The sequence below is a fragment of the Rhinatrema bivittatum genome, chromosome 10 (genome assembly GCF_901001135.1).
Source record: "Rhinatrema bivittatum chromosome 10, aRhiBiv1.1, whole genome shotgun sequence".
Lineage (NCBI taxonomy): Eukaryota > Metazoa > Chordata > Amphibia > Gymnophiona > Rhinatrematidae > Rhinatrema > Rhinatrema bivittatum.
The window spans coordinates 75,820,656-75,839,896 of record NC_042624.1 but is presented as its reverse complement, the minus strand read 5'-3'; the positions used below and the strand labels follow the sequence as shown (position 1 = coordinate 75,839,896).

Here is a 19,241-nt window from a genome sequence, read left to right as displayed (position 1 = left end):
AAAGGCAATTTGTCTTTTGAATCAGTAGAGGCTATAACTGAGTCTGACATGTGCCATCAATCTAGCCTCATATTAAATCCACCACATACCCTGGCAAGAGGGAGAGGGCTCAGTCCAGTTTCCAAGTGATGTACACCTGAGTGTTCCTGACCCATCTCTCACAAACCCGCCCTGACAGGAAAAGTCACAACTGGAATTATAAGTGAAATCTCCAAAGAAATGGGAACAATCCATGATTCCCTGGTCTGGGACCTCCAACGCTGGGCATCTCACAGCTGAAATATAAAATATAAAATATGACATGTTTATGTTAGGAAAACAAATATCATGGAAGCTGAAATTAACAATTACACAGTAGGTTATGTTAATTGAAAATCAAGGCCTTCAATTTCATCCATCCTCTGATTCTTTTATGACAATTTCCATGTGGGAATCCAACGGAAGATTCAAAACAGAATCAAATTGTGGATAATCTTGATTTCTAGTTTCAGGTCTTGTCTATGGTTTAGCACCTTCCCCAATGTATGTTATACCATTTTATTCTCCAATCACTTTTTCCTGAAAAACATTTGCTTCAGATTGATTTGAGGTATTTGGATGCTAATTCATCAAGGGCTTTTCCCCACTAAAACAGAATGGGATGTATGTCTTAGTGAATCAAGCCCTGCATAGCTTCAACGACAGGGGTGAAGAAAAAAAGGATTCGCAATCACAAAGTGAGGAGTAGCTGGCTTGTTACGGCGGTTACTACCCCAAACCAAATGTGCCTGATACTTCACTTTCAATGCATATCCAGCATGGCTCTCTGCTTCAACGGCAGGGGAGAAGAAAAAAAAAAAAACCAACAAGGGCTGTACAACATAGTCTAGGTAAAACAAATAAGCATGGGTGTAGCTTGCTTATCGCGGCGGTTACTGCCCCTACTACCCCTAACTAATCAAGCTAGATATTTCACTTGGATGCAGCTCCATCACTGCTCTCTACATTAATGGTGGGGGTGGAAGGGGAATAGAACAAGGAGCTAAGAGAAACAGATAAGAATGAGAGAAAAAATGTGTGAGGCTTGCTGGGCAGACTGGATGGGCCATTCGGTCTTTTTCTGCCGTCATTTCTATGTTTCTATGTTTCTATGTAATGTGAGAGCCATTGTCTTTTCCATCTGTAGGATCATCAATAATGTCCTTTTTTGGGGGGTAAAGAAACTGTTATTTATTTATTTAAAATTTTTATATACCGGCATTCATGTTACAAACACATCATGCCGGTTTACATATAACAGGGGTGTACAATGAACAATTGAGTAACCTATTGGTGTGGAAGGAAGCAGTTACAAATAACAAGGTAAAAGAACTGGGAGAAGAGAAGAAAAGGAGCGTATAACATTAGATGAAGGTATTTACATTAGCAGAAACATATTTACATGAGTAAGTTATGTTTCAATGGTGAATTTAATTTGCTTAAATGAATTTCCTTTGCCTAAAGCAAGAATGGACAAAGTCTATTGGTCAGTATTTATTTATTTATTTATTAAAGGCTTTTATCTACCGACTTTCTTGATACAAATCAAATCAACTCAACTCGGTTTACATCGAACTAAGCAGTAACTATAACCATCCAGTCAACAAGAGATAATTAATACAGACAACATTTCTATTAGCAAACCTCTAAAAACAGTATAATGTTTTTTTAGCCTATATCAGATACCGGTGTAAATTTCATTGCCTGATGTCTGATAGCTCTAAAAAAAACAAAACACACCCTATTATCTGATGTTTGATTCCAATACAAAGTCTACAGCATTTGAAAATCTATTTACTGTTAAAAACGTGTGTGTAGTTAGCTGGGAGAACACATTCAATAGTAGAGCGGTGTGGACCTGTGAGGCTCCTTCCCACATGTGGTAATAACTCCCACCTCAGGCCAAGGGCCCACGAAACCCACAAACCATAACACGCAGCGTATCTGGGAGCTTTTTAAAATGTAGTTGGCGCATGTGAGACCCACTCATTTGCCCAGCATAAGCTTCCTCTCAAATGATTTTACTGATAACAAAGCATTAGGTAGAATTTATAGCTGTATATTTCCACTCCCAAACTAGGTTAAGAACATAAGAAATTGCCATACTGGGTCAGACCAAGGGTCCATCAAGCCCAGCATCCTGTTTCCAACAGTGGCCAATCCAGGCCACAAGAACCTGGCAAGTACCCAAAAACTAAGTCTATTCCATGTAACCATTGCTAATGGCAGTGGCTATTTTCTAAGTCAACTTAATAGCAGGTAATGGACTTCTCCTCCAAGAACTTATCCAATCCTTTTTTAAACACAGCTATACTAACTGCACTAACCACATCCTCTGGCAACAAATTCCAGAGTTTAATTGTGCGCTGAGTAAAAAAGAACTTTCTCCAATTAGTTTTAAATGTGCCCCATGCTAACTTCATGGAGTGCCCCCTAGTCTTTCTACTATCCGAAAGAGTAAATAACCGATTCGCATCTACCCGTTCTAGACCTCTCATGATTTTAAACACCTCTATCATATCCCCATAGGTTACATAATTGTCAGAATTGTTATGATTGGCTTTCTATTATAAACAAATAATCTGAATGGCTGTATGGTAATTTTTTCTCATTCTCCAAGTTAATTAATCCTCATCTCGTATGTAAATATTTTCTTCGAATTTTGCAGCATCAGCGGCCTTGTGTCTGTTCTAAGAAGTTTTTTTATAACTTTAGATGGAATATCATCAGGCCTTGTCCTTTTTCTAGATATGTTAAGTGTTGATATGTTAGATCTGGATAAGTGCCACTTAGACAGACCTCTCTATATTTGTATCTAGGCATTTCCTATTTACCGTTTCTTAAGTTTACTTCGTCTAACCTTAGCCTCTTGCTACTTCAGCTCCCAAGTTCACTCTACCTTGTTTATTGTAACTTTGCTTCTTGTTCAATGGTAATGTTAATGTTATAACCCCTTGTTCCTTGTAAACCGATATATATCATGAATGTCGGTACAGAAATGAGTTAAATAAATAAAATGTTTCTATGACCTCGTGGTCCAGGTCTTTCTGCAATTTTATCTAGCTTATAGCATCCGACTGTCTACGAAAATGAGTTCATGGTTGTAACTTAAATGCCATGTTACAAAGTTATACTTGTTAAAGGTTGCCTATGATCAAAAATAAAAAAATGTAGGAAAAACAGGAATAATGATTTCTTGTGTGACATGTCAAAAGGTGTTTCACTGCAACTAAGGGCCTATGAGCAACCCCCACTACTGCAAAGTCTATTGCAGGAGGTGATCTCTTGGATTTATGATATTACATATCTTTTTGGACTCTAATAGATTTTAAGGCATTTAAGAAAGCCTTAAAAACATGCTTTTTGTGAAAGCATTTGTAAAAAAAAAAAAATAATAATAATAACCTCCTTGAGGAGCTACATTTACTTTTTTAATGTATGTGAAGATTGTAATGTTGATTAAATGTTCATACTACGTATGTTTTTAGCCTGTAAACTGCTATGTCCTTTTTGGAAGGACAGTATATAAATACCTAAATAAATAAATAAATAATCTTACTGCTAACCCCTGTGACCATTTTACTGATCCATAAGGTGGCATCAAGGACGCACGGTAGCCAACTTGTTCGTACAATTTTACACCTACTAATTGATTAGCATAAGCCACTGAACAGTTTATAAAATACTAGGATAAATCTCCGTGCATGCAAATCCAGTACCATGAATAGATCTGAAAGTTTGTCTCCCTGCCCTAAGCCACAGAGCGGTTCAGTGACTGTGATTTTGTGGCTGTGCATAATTAGTCTGCAGCCACATAATCAACAAACTTGAAGCTCCCTCACCTCCTAATTCAATCACCTGGAGAATGCTACAAGTTGCCTGCCTTCAGTCTCAGCTCTGTTTCCTGTTCCATCCCTTTCCCCCCCAAGAAGCCTGCAAGGAATGGGAAGAGAGTGGGATGAGGATGAGGCTGGTGCGGACACTCTGCTCCTTAGTCTAGCCCTTCCCCTCTTGTTGTCAACCACACCCCATTCCTATTCTAAAGGGAACAGGAAGGAAGGGGTATATTTGGAATGGACAGAGAGAACAGTCAGAATGTTTGATCCTTCAGTGATCTCTAAAATCAAACCAAAGATGATTTCAAAACCTAGATGTGTTTTGGAACCTTGCAACTGTCTGTGTCTCATCAGCAGTTGCAGACTTGCTGAGGTGACATTAATTTCAATTCATGGAAGCTTTGACTGGTACTACTGCTGATGGGTTTTAAACTTTGTGCCAATTCAATCCTTTTTGTGTGTTACCATATGTCCAATATACGTGCATATATTTAATGGCATGACAAACTGTTGTTGCTGAAGGCATTTTCAGCATATATAAATTCATATACTCAGAAAGATGGCAAGGACGTTCTACAAAAAATAAATAAATAAAACTGATGGTTCTACTAATTCATTTCAAAACAAAAGTAATTTATATGCCTTTACTTAATAAAATGGTTGATTTTCATACTTGGTAAATGTTTATATTTGTATATAGTTGAAATATTATTTAAAAACAAACTGTGAAAGGTTTTAAATAAAAAATGGAAATTTTTTTGCAGAGCGAGAGATGTGAATCTTTATTGCAAATTTGCCTGCTGCAGAATCTTGTAAAATTTGCAGCAAGAAACTGGAAGCCCTAAATATGGTTGGTATATGTCATGGAAAAATTGTCATATTTAACTGGGGACATAAATCTGCTCTCTCTCTCTCTCTCCCGTCGCGTCCTTAATCACAAATCGGTGACAAGGTCTGCAGCAGAATTCACAGACTTTGTAGGATTGTGACAGGAGCTGTGGTGTGAATGCATCTGCCATGGCCTCTAGAACTGGACTGAGACCACCAGCTCATTTCACATAAGCTGCCTTTTAAAGTCTTTACTAGCCTGAGCTGGATTTTGAACCCCTAGAGATTAAGAGCTCTGTAGAATGCCTCGGTCTACAGTTAGTAAGAACATAAGAAATTGCCATGCTGGGTCAGAGCAAGGGTCCATCAAGCCCAGCATCCTGTTTCCAACAGAGGCCAAAACCAGGCCACAAGAACCTGGCAATTACCCAAACACTAAGAAGATCCCATGTTACTGATTCAATTAATAGCAGTGGCTATTCCCTAAGTAAACTTGATTAATAGCCATTAATGGACTTCTCCTCCAAGAACTTAACCAAACCTTTTTTGAACCCAGCTACACTAACTGCACTAACCATATCCTCTGGCAACAAATTCCAGAGCTTAATTGTGCGTTGAGTGAAAAAGAAATTTCTCCGATTAGTCTTAAATGTGCTACTTGCTAACTTCATGGAATGCCCCTGTGTAAGGATCTGTAACAGTCCAGTTTGTTCTGTTTTCCATTCTGCACCTTCCAAAAGGAGGTATATTGGTGTTCCAGGGCACATTACAATGTTTCATAGGCCAGTTTGTAGTTGTTTTGAGTTTGGGTGTCAGTGCTGGTTTGGTACAGCTGGTTTATAGGTTCTGAATGCCTTTTTTTCAGGATTTTGTGATATTTCACATAGTATCTTGTAGTGGAAGGTGTTTGTGTTGCTGTTAGTGAGGTGACACCAGAATTTGAACATTTTTTTTTTTTGAATGGCGAGTTGTAAAGGTCAATGTCCTGGATCCGTTGATGGGGGAATTTCTGTGGATGCGGAGTGTGCTACAGAAAGGGAAGTGCAGTAGTTACATTGAGATTCTGTCCCTTCCTGTGTGTACCCCACTTTCAAACTCACATAGAAAAAATAGTTGAATGAGATTATCAAAGAATTTTAATGATAGTTTTACTGGGATGTTGAAACTGTTTGTTTTTTTTTAATTGCACAGAAGGCTCTTTGGACTTTTTCTTATTGTCCCTTACATAGGCAGGGGACTATGTTGTGGGGGTGGACATGATGTGTTAAAATGTCATTTTGGCTGTCCCATTCCATACTTAGGTTGCTCTCCATTGCTCCCCCCCCCTCCCCCCACCACAATTACTTCTGTCTAGAGACGCCACTGGGCCCACAGTGTCTGTGTAGAAAGAGAAGTGGCCACTCAAAAAAGTGAGAAGTTGGAGAAGCTCTCCAGAAAGCAGGCCAGCAGTCACTCCCCCACTATCTCTGCCTCAAGAAAATTCCTCCCAATAAGGATGGAATGTGTAAATGACCTTTACGCTTCCAGTACACATTTCATATGTCACATCACTTTGGCAATCACCTGGAGGCCCCTACTGGTGAATGTTTTCATGTTTCTGCTAAGGAAGCAGGTCTAGCCCTGAGCCCAGTTACAACAATATATTTATTTATTTTTAATTTTTATATACCTACATTCTTGTCTAATATACAAATCATACCGGTTTACATTAAAACAGAAGATGCAGGACAAATGTTTCCTTTCTCTAATACATTGAACATTAATAACAAGGAAATTGTTAACAAGGGATAACAACTACGAAAAACATGGAGAAATGTAAATAAAAGAGGAAGAAACATAGAAGTTAAAAAATGAAAAGGTGGCACAATAGGTTGTACGAAGGGGTGCACATATATATATATATATGATACGAGGTGATACAATTACAGATTGTAACTATTCTAAACCTAGTTCTCTCTCCTCTCTGCTCAAGTGCCTTTTTCTCTATCAGTTCTTACCTTCTGATGGTATCACACCTCTCCATGACGTGCACCTGTCTATCTTTTCTTTCTGTGATACTTTCTTCCCTATCGCTCGCTTTTAGCAGACCCTCCCCACCATCCTAGCATCTCTTGGCCTTCCTAACTCTTCCTCCCTCACTAATCCCTCTTCCTTCCTATCCCAGCTCTCCCTCCTCTCTCTGTTTCTCCCTCAGTTCCCCCTTCTTTCTCTTTCTTTCTGGCTCTTGGATCAGCTCACCTCTCACTGTCTGGCCTCTGAACCCCTTTCACTTTACCTCTTCTCTAATGTGTTCATCCCCTCCCCTTCTAGTTGTTCCCTCTTAACAAAAGAGAACATGCACTGCACTGAGCACACTGAAAAGGTGCTAATTTATCTGCATTTTATAACCAGTTTGGTCTGGATATCCATTTTTCTATTGATACTTTGATTTGCAGAATAATAAAAACACTTGACTTTTTTCCAGTAGAACTAAAGGTTAGCAAACAAACTGCAGGGGATACTTGCTTTTCTTTCTTTCTTTCTTTTTTTAACCAAACCAAGTGAACCTATTTTAAACTAGCATCCAAGAGCAGTTTGCCTTTCCTCAGATCAGAACAGGCCAATTTCTAATAGGATGACTGAATCAAAGGACGTTCTTACCCATACATTGTGGTGGCAGTGACGTCCAGTTCCCAGAAGTGGAGCACTGCAGAGTCCCTGCTTCAGTCAGAAGAAAGCCCTCCTCACAGCTGAACTCACAGGCTGACAGATAAGAGAAGTCTGCCAAAGGATGGGAACAGTGTATGTGTCCTCGTGCCGCAGCCTGTAGAGTCCCGCATGATACAGCTGAGAAAAAAAAAAATCGCATCTTCTTACGTGTGAGCAGAGGTGCTAGCAAATGTCTTCAACACAGGGTTTCCAACCGGCTCCAGATTTACCCAACAGGGTCGATCCAGTCCTGGATTTAGCCCACTGCATGCAGGGACTTGTAGTTCGGATTTCCCTAGTGAATAATGGATAATGTGTCTGATTACGGATCAAAGACTCTAGGTTCAACTCCTGGCTGGCTCCCTAAGAAAAGCAAAATTACCAGTCCTTGCATGCAATGGGGTAAACCCAGTACTGATCTACCCTGTCGGGCATGTCTGGAGTCAGTGGTCAACCCTGTTTCAAAAAAATACTATTAGTGTGATCTCCCTCATAAAATATCTGATTCATCAGCACAGGAAAAAAGTCTTAGTGAATCAGGCCCTAGGGAGTCAAACATAAAATGCAGTGATTCACTTAAACTGCCAAATTTTGGCCACCCAGATTTAGGGAAACTTTCAGCAGATTTACTCCCTAAGATTTTATAGTTTATAGTTATAGTTTATTGATTTTTCTATACCTCGTTAGCCTTCATAGCGGTTTACAGTTTAAAATAGTGAAATACAATAAATACATCCAATAAAAGATAACAGCTAAAATTTTTAAAAGCACAATAATAGAGTTTTTAGCTGTTAAAAGATAGAAATTAAAATTGTTAAAATAAAGCTATTCCTCGAGATATTATTCAGGGCTAAAAGTTAAGACGAGTTAATAAATGAAAAGACATCAATATTATATGACAAGACATTACATAGAATGGGCTCTGCCTGTAGCTAAAATCTGTAAGCACTCATTTAATCCTGGGTCTGGCCATTTAAAGTCTAGATGCATGTGTTTGAGACCTATGGTCCATTTTCCATGTACGCGCGTTTAAACAGCCAGGTTTTTAAGTCAGCCTTAAAATTTTTCTTGTCTGTTGTTAATCTCAATTCTGTTGGTAGATTATTCCAGACAATTCACGCTCTCTCACTTGTCTCAGTCTCGCTGATCTTATCATGGGTATTGTTAGCAAAGCCTTATTTGCAGATCTTAAGTTCGTCTGTGGTACATGCAGTTTTAAAGATAAATTCAGCCATTCAGTTCGGTCACCATAAATCAAATTATGTATTATACAAGTGGCTTTATATTGTATTCAGAAGCTTATGGGTAACCAGTGAAGAGAAACCAACACTGGGGTAATATGGTCGAATTTCCTTTTTCCTGTCAGGACTCTAGCTGCAGAGTTCTGTAAAACCTGAAGTGGTCTGATGGTCGAGACAGGTAAACCAAGAAGAAGAGTATTACAATAGTCTATGTTTGTGAGTAGGAGGGATTGAAGAACAGTTCTAAAATTTTGATGATCCAAGAGTGCTTTTAACCTTCTCAGTGTTAATAATTCACAGTATTCATCCCTCAGTTTCGTAGCAATATGTTTTCTCATATTCAGTTCTGTATCAATGATTACTCCCAGATCGCGTGCAAAATATAATGGAGATATAGTAACATTGTTTTCGAGCAGAAAATGTCCTAAATTTAGGGCTGCAGTTCATTCACTCTTAGATGAAGGCACCTAAGGTAGGTGCCTAGTGCTGAAAATCAGTGCTAGGAGTCTAGTTTTTATCCTTGCCCTAACTCTGCCCTTGTAGCTGCCCTCTTTTAAGGATCCTAGTGAACACAGTTCCTAAATTTAGGTGCTCAGCCCTAGTCAGTTTTCAAAGGTGCCAGTTTAGGCTCCCAACTCCCAATAAGGGTCATTTACTAAGCATTTTCCCCATAGGCACAGAATGGTAGAAAAGTCTTAATAAATGAACAGCAAGGTGCCTAAATCATTTGAACAGCAAGGTGCCTAAATCATTTGAAAATTTGCCCCTAATCATTTATTCTGACTCACCTTTTTGTGTTCCAAAGGTATTTGATTTTGTAAATGTTTAAAGAATTTGGGGTGTTCCTCAATAAATATAGCTGCATATAGCTACTGTATTATGCAAGACAGAGACAATACCTGACAGTGTGTGCATGAAAGGATTTTGATAGATACCCTTGGCACCAAAAATATTTAAAAAAAAAATCTAATGGTCAGGGCAATGAATATGTTTTCCCTTACAAAGGGCCTCATTTTTTAAAGTATCGCAGGCCTGCGATACTTTAGGAAATGAGGGGCAGGGGGCCGAAACGGGGGGGGGGGGGGGGGTGGGCCTGCGCTAGCCGGCAGCGATCGCACTGTCGCGGTGCGATCATTGCCGTTTTCGCACCCAATAGCACCACCATAGAAGGTGTAGCTATTGGACGCGAACTCGGACGCGAAAAGGGCCTTACCTTTTCGTCGTCCGTGGCGTCTTCGCGGAGTCGGCCCCAGTGACGCCCCGACTCCTCCTCTTCCGGGGCCGAATCCGCCCCCATTTTGGTATCGCGTGCGATCCATTTAGAAAATAAGGCCCAAAGTTTCTTATGAATAGAAGAATTCACCCATTTTCCTGTACTCCCTATTGCAGCCTCTAACCAATAGAAAAACTCTTCCAGCTGTCTGAGATCCCTTCCAGAGCCTCTTATAAGTTCCTAGTGACCCTTTCCACCTGCCCACCTCTTCCCCCGCCCCCTCCCTCCAAAAAAAAGGTATCAGCTCCAGGCATTGAAAAATCAGGAACAGGTTAGTTTCTATGGTCTTGTGCTTCTAGAGGTTCATATTCAGTCAATGTCCAGATAGCAAAGTTAGCCACATAAACTTATCTGGCTATCTTTAGAGGTATATTCAAAAGTGCAGCTGCATTATTGAACATAGCCGGCTGTCTTACAGTTAGCCGGCTAACTTATTCTGGTTAACTTTAGGACAGCTCATTGACCCAACCAGACTTGGGGCCTCATTTTCTAAAGTATCGGAGGCCTGCGATACTTTAGGTAATGAGGGGCGAGGGGTTGACCAGAGGGGTGGTCCTGCGCTAGCCAGCAGCGATCGCACCGCCACGGTGCTATCGCTGCCGGTTTCGCACCCAATAGTGCCACCATAGAAGGTGTAGCTATTGGGCGCGAACTCGGACATGAAAAGGCCCTTACCTTTTCGTCGTCTGCGGCGTCTTCGCGGAGTCGGCCCCGGTGACGCCCCGACTCCTCCTCTTCCGGGGCCAACTCCACCCCCATCCTGGGTTCGCACGCGATAAGGGACTTTTCACATGCAAAACGTCCCTTACCGCGTGCGAGCCACTTAGCCAGCTAACTTAGAATATTGGAGTTAGCCAGCTACCTCAGCTCCTCTCAATTAGGCCCTAACCTAACCAGCTAAATTCTAGCTGGCTAACTTATTAATCCCGGATCTGTTTTGGGAGACGCTGAGAACACGTAACAGAGTGACAGTATAAAAAATTGACTACATTGAATATTTGCCCCTGATGAAGCAGTATAAGAAACACGAGCTGTGTCGGGCATCATGATCATCTCCACTATTGTTTACATGTTTGAATTAATAACCTGTCCTTTCTCTTCTCTCTCCGCCAAGTTCCAATCACCCTGTTATATGTAACTGCTTTTTCCGCACCATTGTTTTTAGTTTATGTTTACGATGCACCCCTGTTTTATGTGAACCAGCATGATGGGACTGCGTTCTCGAATGCCGGTATATAAAAACCCAAAATAAATAAATAAATAAAATAAATGATGAATGATCACTCTTTCAAGTGGTTTTGATCTCTCTACTTCTAAGATAAGTGTTATTCACTGTTGGAAAATTCTTAATAAGTGTGATTCACTAAGTTAAAAAATATAATCGAGACCTATGATTATAAAAATGGAAATGGAAAAACCACAATACAAATAATAATGTGGTAAATTCCTAATGAACCTTAGTGTGGGCTATTAAGTTATAAGCTCCTCTAATCAATATATGAGGTCTTGATTATTATATATAAAGATATTCCCAACGGTTATTGGGTGGTTTATGTTTTTGTTTATGGCCAGAATATAGACATTTATAGGTATAATGCCAGGCTATACAATAAGATTTCTATATAAGGGCAAGCCATCTTTATAAACAACAAAAAATTCTGTATGTGGACCTGAGATCAGATATTGATAGTAAGGGGCTCAATATTCAATGATATCCGGTTATCTAAGTTATCTGGATATAACTTATCTTGCTAACTTAGAAGGGATAGTCAGTGGCAAGGCTATGCTGCCGAATATAACTGGATAAATTCTAGTTAGCTTGATAAGTTATATCCGGATAACTTTAGACCTGCTATTAAGAAGGTCTAATTTATTTGGTTAACTTAACGTAACTGGTTAAAGATGAATATAGGCACTTATCCAGTTAAGATAACCAGATAAGTTGCTCCACATCAATCCTCCCACTGCCTGCCCCCAAGATATCCAGCTATCTGCTTAGCCAGATAAATACTTATCTGGTTAAGTGGCAGCCACTGAACATAGCTGATATTCAGTGGCTGCCACTTAGCTGGGTAAGTCCCTATTTATCTGGCTAAGTAGCGCTAAATATTGGCCTCAAGATGTCTACATGTGGGCCAATCCATTAAAAGTATAATTTCTATATCATCCACTAACAGTAAGATTAATATTTATGGGTCTTAGGTGAATCCACAGATAGCATGATTTCTAAATACAAAGTAGATCATTTTATTCAATCTTATTTAACTGCAAATATACTGTATATAGGCTGCCATGATATCTACATCTAGAAGAGTTTACAGGCACTTTCTAGGACCCTGTCATAATGACGTCTCCTATACATTTGGGGTATCTGCTTGGAAGAACCCATTGTCTACTTGGTCTTCCTCTTTTGATACAAAATCTAGGCAGATATGTTAAGATCGCTCTGCTCACATTAATCATCCCCACAACAGTCTCACCTATTGACAGTGGTGGTTTCACATCAGTGAGCTCTTAAACCCTCAAGTTTTATAGGAATTTTAAAACTTTCTATTCAGCAAGGTTTATGACTAAGAGTTTGGTTGCACTGTTGCTTATTAATTTCATAGTAGTAAGACTTCCAAATCACAATATCCACATTCACAAAGCTTCAACAGTGAAGCCCTGCTTGGGTTTCTCCACCCTTCTTCCCATTGAAACCCAATTAAAATGCCCTCTCCTTTTCCCTGTTCTTTCAGTGTCCAGTCACTATCTCCAAACAGAGCCAAGCTTAGTTCCTAGTCTGAGCTGTCCATAGGCTCATGGTTCTCCTCAGTGCCTGCTGCTTCCCCTGCTTCCATAGGCTCTGTGTTTTCCAACTTTCCTGCTTCTCCGCCTCTTCCTTCTTCCTGTGACTGCACACCTCCCCAATTTATGTCACCTGAGCTGCTGCGGTGTTGGCTCCACCCCTTACTAGCCCCTCCCTGCCAGGCGTCCTAGATTTCCTAGTTGGTGACAATATGTTTCTCTCTCAGTTCTCGGCCTCCTAGGCTTAATGACCTTCTCTTAGTATACTGACTTGCTGAGTAGGAGGAACTTTCCCTACTTTCACCACAAGCCCACATACATTACAATACATATACAATACTACATTGTAGAATGCCATAGAAAGAATAATGGGAGACCTAATGTACCTTTACAAGATGGTGCTGATGATGTCCAGTCTCCAGACGCCATACACCTTACTGTTTCTGATCCATTTAACAAAAACCCCTCGGCACAGCCAAAGCTGCAGCTGGAGTTGTACTGGAAATCTCCAAATATGTGTGAGCAGCTCATTCCTCCGTGGGCCGGGTCCACAAGGGGCTCACATTTTACACCTAGTTGAAGTGAGAGTAAAGCCTTTATTCCATCGTGAGATATGCATTGCACAGCCATGTCTAATAAATGAAAATCTATCGACTAGTCTCTGCATACAGCCTGTGGCCTTTTTACACACCTCAGATTACAGTCAGGACTTGCAGCAATGCCTGATGTTTTCTAAACGAGGATTTCAAGAAAGAGATATCTGTAACACTTTCCAGTAACAAAATGCTAAAGTCAAATTTCTTCTATTTGTCACAAATACACTTAATGGAACAAGAATTGGGACAATCTGCATTTAATATCTTAAATATGTGTTTGGAGATGACTGATTGAGGCCAGAATGGACAATAATGCAAATCGATATTCAAGAAAGCCAGTGAATATAAAAAACATAGTAACATAGCACTGATGGCAGAAAAAGACCTAATGGTCCATCCAGTCTGCACAGCAAGTTTCTTATGGAAGTAACTGCCGCTCCATGCAGGTCACCCCCATGTTTCTGTTAAGGGTAGTAACGGCCGCTCCTTTCAGGTTACCCCCAAGCCGAATATACCACTGTTCAAAGCTTGAGCCAAGGCTGCATTAGAGGCCTAAAAGCAGCAAATGGGATGAAAACAGGCATATAATGAGGCATTTAGGAAACATGATGTTCAGCGGCTATTGCTCGTTGGATTGGCACGCGCGCCACTGAAATAAGGAATAGGAAAAAGTTTCTCAGTTTGTTTGTTTTCAATGCTCAGAAATAAAGGTTAATAAGCAAAATATATGCACGTAGGGTAATACCTTTTTTTGGACTAACAATACATTTCTTGACTAGTTTTCGGGAGCTGACACCCCCTTCCTTGGGCTAACCTTTATTTCTGTGCATTCAAGTGAGCTAACACGGCAGTTTACTACTTTATCCATTGTTTTCAATGGGTTGGTTTTAATATGTATGTTACATTTGTAAACTGCTGTGATCTTCATTTGGAATGACGGTATATAAAGTGTCTAAATAAATAAATACATTTAAAAATACAAAACTTAGATGCTATAAATGCTGTACAATTCTTTTTTCTGTGGACCTTAACGGCTCCATCTAGAAAAAGAAAGCCTTTAAAAAAGGACTAAGTGAACATTAGGCTCTGTAGGTAATAAAGAGAAAATGGAAGAAGTGACGAAGAATGTGGAGCAGGCAGAGCAGGAATTGTAAGCCATGCTTCTGCTTGCATTTTCTAGGGCTTTTCAACCTGGACCCTATTGAAAATTACTTCACCCATACCGAATCTAGGTAATTTCTTTTAAACTTCTATTTTATTAAATTTTCAAAAATATATCAACCAAGAGAGTCTTGCTTAAGGAAACCTATGCTGGTACAATTGTTCAATAAATCATTAATAAAATTAATACTGAGCAATCATTTACAAAATATATACAATCTTAACCTATCATTTTTAAAACCACATCAATGAAGAGAATTAAAAAAAAAGAAAGAAAAGGTAAAATGAAATGTTTACAAAGTTCACATCCAAAAATAGGGCTTAGTCAAGCATTATGAAACAATATTTCCTGGACCATCTGCTCCATTCTTTGTCTGAAGAAAATTTTCTAGGTGAATAGGGCCAAAGAGAATTACAAACTGTAAGATATAACAATTCATCCAGTGGAATAAATCGTAAACCATATTTTGACTCCCAGTAATCTCACAATATATTTACAGAGAAACCTCAATATAAAGGTTGCACTCAGAGCCAACACCCATGGTTTTTTTTCAATTAAAAAAATGTTTCCTCCTAGCCTGTGTATCTTTTACCACATTGGGAAACAAAGAAATCTTTTGATCCATTAAGGATTTATCATCAATACCAAAGAGAAGTCTGCTTCCTTAGCATATGTAACCAAAAAGTAGCTGTCTAAATTTTCATTACTGGATAGTTTTAAGAAGGCAGAAAGATCTAAATTTGCCATTGTTCTATTAGACTGATCAATACGTGCAGAAACATTTTTACTTTTCCCAGGAAGCTAATAGCCTTTATAATATCAGGAATCGCTCTTTTGGAAACTTTTAAGGAACTCTAAATACAACTTCCTTACCATCTCCAATGCTAAAATCACAGAAGACATTGGAAAACTAAGAAACCTAAGATTACGTCTTCTGAGATACTTATCCATATTTTCCAATTTTTGATGACTTAAATGACAATCTTTAACTATAGCCACATAACATTCCTGACGTTTTCCACACTGACTTTTAATTTCCCTCTATATTCTCAGACTGTTCAACCAGTTTCTGAGAATGGTCATTTAAACTCACAGGCTTGTGCTGATATGTCTAGAGGGTTAGGCCTGCCAGGACTCACAGAGATACAGAGACATCTGCTTCAACATCAGCAAGTCCTGAGATACCCTGTGAAGAGTAAAACATCTCAATAGCTGACTGAGAAGAAAGGGGGGGGGCTGCCCCAACTCAGACTGGTGAGAAGGAATAACCCCTTCCCCATTCGAAACTTGAGAAATGCAGAGAAATGACAAAACTTGTTCCCAGGGGTGAGTGGCTTCGGCACGTCGGTGGCGTTGTGCCACCGTATGCAGCACTTTTTGCAGCTCACCCAGATGATGTCAGGGAAGGGTTGACAGCCTCTCAACATGGAGCAACTCAAGCCAGAATATGGAGACTTTCTCTGCACACTCCTCGAATCTAGGAGAATCTGGGGCGTGGTGTGGCTAGAGGCGCCCGGCACAGCAGCCATTTGCTGCTGTGCTGGGGGATCGTGTGCCAGCAGGGTGCCGGCGCGTGTAACTTGCGCCTGCCCCCAGGCAGGAGCAAATGGTAAGTCAAGGATTTGGGGGGGGGGGGGTTAGGATAGGGCTAGGGGTGGGAAGGTTAGGGGAAGGGGGTAGGAAGGTTAGTATAGGGGTAGGGAACAGCAGAAGGCCGTGGGCGTCGGCGGGCACAGGTTGCACAAATGTGCACCCCCTTGCGCGCGCCGACCCCCGATTTTACAACATGCGTGCACCATGTGTGCGTGCCAGGTAGCCTGCACGCGCAAGTTTTAAAATCTACCCCTTTGTGCGCAACAACTTTCCCCCTCTCCCTCCCTCCTAATCCATGACAATCTCAGAGCATCAGGAAATCAAAACTTCGCAGATATGGCGAGTGGATAATATTTTAAAAAACCTTATTAGTTGTAATTATTGGATGTTATTTGATATGTCTGCTGTTTTGGAATATTTTATTGGCATTTGAGAATTTAAAAAAATTATTATATGAGTTTTTAATTATTGGATGTTCTACTTGTCAGTTGTTTTGGATTATTTATGCTTTTTATTAGTATGGTTTTACTATTATAATTGATATTTTATATCTCATGGTTTATTAGTTAATATTTTACTGTATGAGGAATGGTGATGTTTCTGTTTTTCTATTGTTACACTACCTGTAGAGTCTGGCTTCTTGCATTGTCTAGTCATTTTTTGTCTATACATTTCTATTTATACTTTATGGTCTCTTTATTCTGTATTTGGTAATAGTCAATCTGTGTTCTGCATGTGTGTCCGAGATGAGGTACTCTGCTAATATGTAGTTTTCCTTGTAGGGATCTAATATAGCCTAATAGGAGATATTCTGGTGTTTTAGAGCCTGGTCTAATATTTGCAGTATTGCCTTTTCATAGATAGGGTTGTTACTGTTTGAATGCTGGCAGTTAGTGCTGTTTTGGTACTGGAGGTTAACTTTTGTAATTGTAATTCAGTTTCCTCATGGCTTTCTGAGGGCCAAACTCACACTTTACCATGGGCCTAAAACTCTATGGGTTCCAGGTATCTTTTTGGAAGAGTTTTCTGGTTGGTACTTCAGCATTGCATGTAAATATGATATGTTGTTGCAAATGATATTTTTACCTCAGAAGACCATACTTTGAATGTCCTTTTTCATGTAATAATTCTGACATTAATTAACTATCAGCTTTGTGAAGTCATATCATCAGTTAAAGGAAAAGACATAAGAGAGTATTTAGTACCTTTACAAGATGGTACTGGTGCTGTCCAGTCTCCTGATGCTGTACACAGGACTGTCTCCGATCCAATTAACAGAAATCCCTTGGCACAACCAAAGCTGCAACTGGAGCTGTACTGGAAATGTCCATGTGTGTGTGAGCAGCTCATCTCTCCATAGGTGGGGGCCATAAGAGACTCACATTGTACAACTGAGAAATGATTAAAAAACAACTTCACACAAGTAATATAGAAAGTAATGTTATTATGAGCAATGAGAGCATTTTCTTCCATCGTAAAGCATAAGAAACATCTTAAGAGCCTGCAAAAGGAATCCCTCCAACCACTATATTGGAGGTGTGGTATAACGCAACTCCTGAGAAATAAAAATCAGGAATTTCTGAATTCTAATCTTAGCTGTGCCCAGTTTCATTAGTTATTCTTGCCAGGATGCTATTCACTCACTTGTGATCTTGGCAAGTCATTTTTTCTGTCTTTGCCTCAATTCTAATCTAATTCTGCCACTCTTAGGAAAGCCACTTTATCTCTCTCTCTGCCTCAGTTTTCCAAATGACGACTGAGCTAGGAGCTGGCCTAGTGGCTCAGTGGATGGGCTGTGCATTGCCATGCAGGACAGAGGGGCCAATCACAAAGGCCCAATTTCTATGCCTCAGGATAGCTGTGGCTGGAGATACATGGAAGCAGCATTCACAGCCTCTCTGGGGAGGAAGTCTTAATGATGTGCAGCAGTGACACCTAGTGGCCAGACTTAGGGTGCACATTTAATGTGCTCTGGAAGGACCCATAACCAGTGACCCCTGCTGCAGTGATGTCTGGGCTAGATTGGGGAAGTGGGGTTATACAACAAGTGAAAACACTAGGTGAAGGCTCATGACGCTGTAGCACAGTAGAGGCCAATTTTGACAGAGCTGGAAGCCCAAAGAAGTAGAGAAAGCCATCAGGTCAAAAACAAACTACCACTGAACTAGGAATGAGGGAATCAATTTGGTTTAAGTCTGAGCCTCATTCAAACTGGGTGGGTTTAGATAATCAGAGCTAAACTAGGATAGGCCATAAATCCATTCAGATAAATGTAGATCTATCACTACTCTGCTTCTATAAACTCAGTCTATTTGTGACATGTCACTCATCCCCATACCTGGTTTAGATCTTTTTCACCTGTTTTTTGATGTAAATATTTACATAAACTTGAACAAATATATTAATATTATTTAAAACTGTGTTACAGAGAAACTGGGTCAAAGCTGACTAATTATCCAAGTAAATTCAAGTCCAATATTTTTCGATTTGAACTGGGTTGGAGAAGGTTCGCCTTTCTGTATTCTAAACTGATTTCAGAAATCCCATATGATGTTCTTTCAGCAGTCACTGACCTCCTCGCCCCCACCTTCCCCGAGAGGTTTGGAAACTTAGCCCTACAACTCTCAACCATTTTGTAGGTAGAACAAGAGAGGAGGGGGCAGTGGCAGATTTTGAAAGGTGAATTTTCTGTATTTTTTTTTTTTTTGTCCTCCATCTGAAAAGCTCTTCAAGAACTTCTCTGGCATTTAGAAAGCTTAAGATTAATTGGCAGTCTGATGCACCCCGTCAAATTTCAGAAGAAAACAGAACATTTGCTCTGACATGCCAAGTGACGGAAAACACGGTTGAACATGCGTAGAGACCTTGGTTTTCAGTAATTTTATTTTTCCTGGGAATGTATCAATGTGCACTACAAAAAAAAATAAAAATGGGAGGATCAGTGTAAAAAAAATGGCTCCGAATTTTTCTGGGTAAATATGATTTTTGTTCTTGTGTTAATAAACACATCAGCTCCTCCCCCTGCCGGGACGCTCTGAGAGCCGCCCACCGTGAGATCACAAGCTGTTTAAGATGCTAGAAATGCCACTCTGCGGCGTGCCGCTGTGGCGTGCTAAAGGGGAACACCCCTTAGTGAACCCCTTCATGAGACCTTTAGGGGACATTTGGGATATTGTGGGTAGGGCATGGATTGTTTTTTGTTATAAGGTGCTTGGGGGG

The 19,241-nt window shown here is 40.0% G+C and overlaps 1 protein-coding gene across 1 annotated transcript in view; it reads right to left on the bottom strand.

Moving 5' to 3' along the window:
• Window positions 1-19,241, bottom strand: part of SELE (selectin E) — a 148,686-nt gene that overhangs the window by 29,813 nt on the left and 99,632 nt on the right. The window contains exons 30-33 of the mRNA XM_029617651.1: window positions 17,228-17,413; window positions 13,058-13,243; window positions 7,323-7,508; window positions 90-275 (exon numbers count right to left, since the gene is read on the bottom strand). Coding sequence (XP_029473511.1) covers window positions 90-275; window positions 7,323-7,508; window positions 13,058-13,243; window positions 17,228-17,413 — 744 coding nt within the window. The remainder of the gene's footprint in view (window positions 1-89; window positions 276-7,322; window positions 7,509-13,057; window positions 13,244-17,227; window positions 17,414-19,241) is intronic.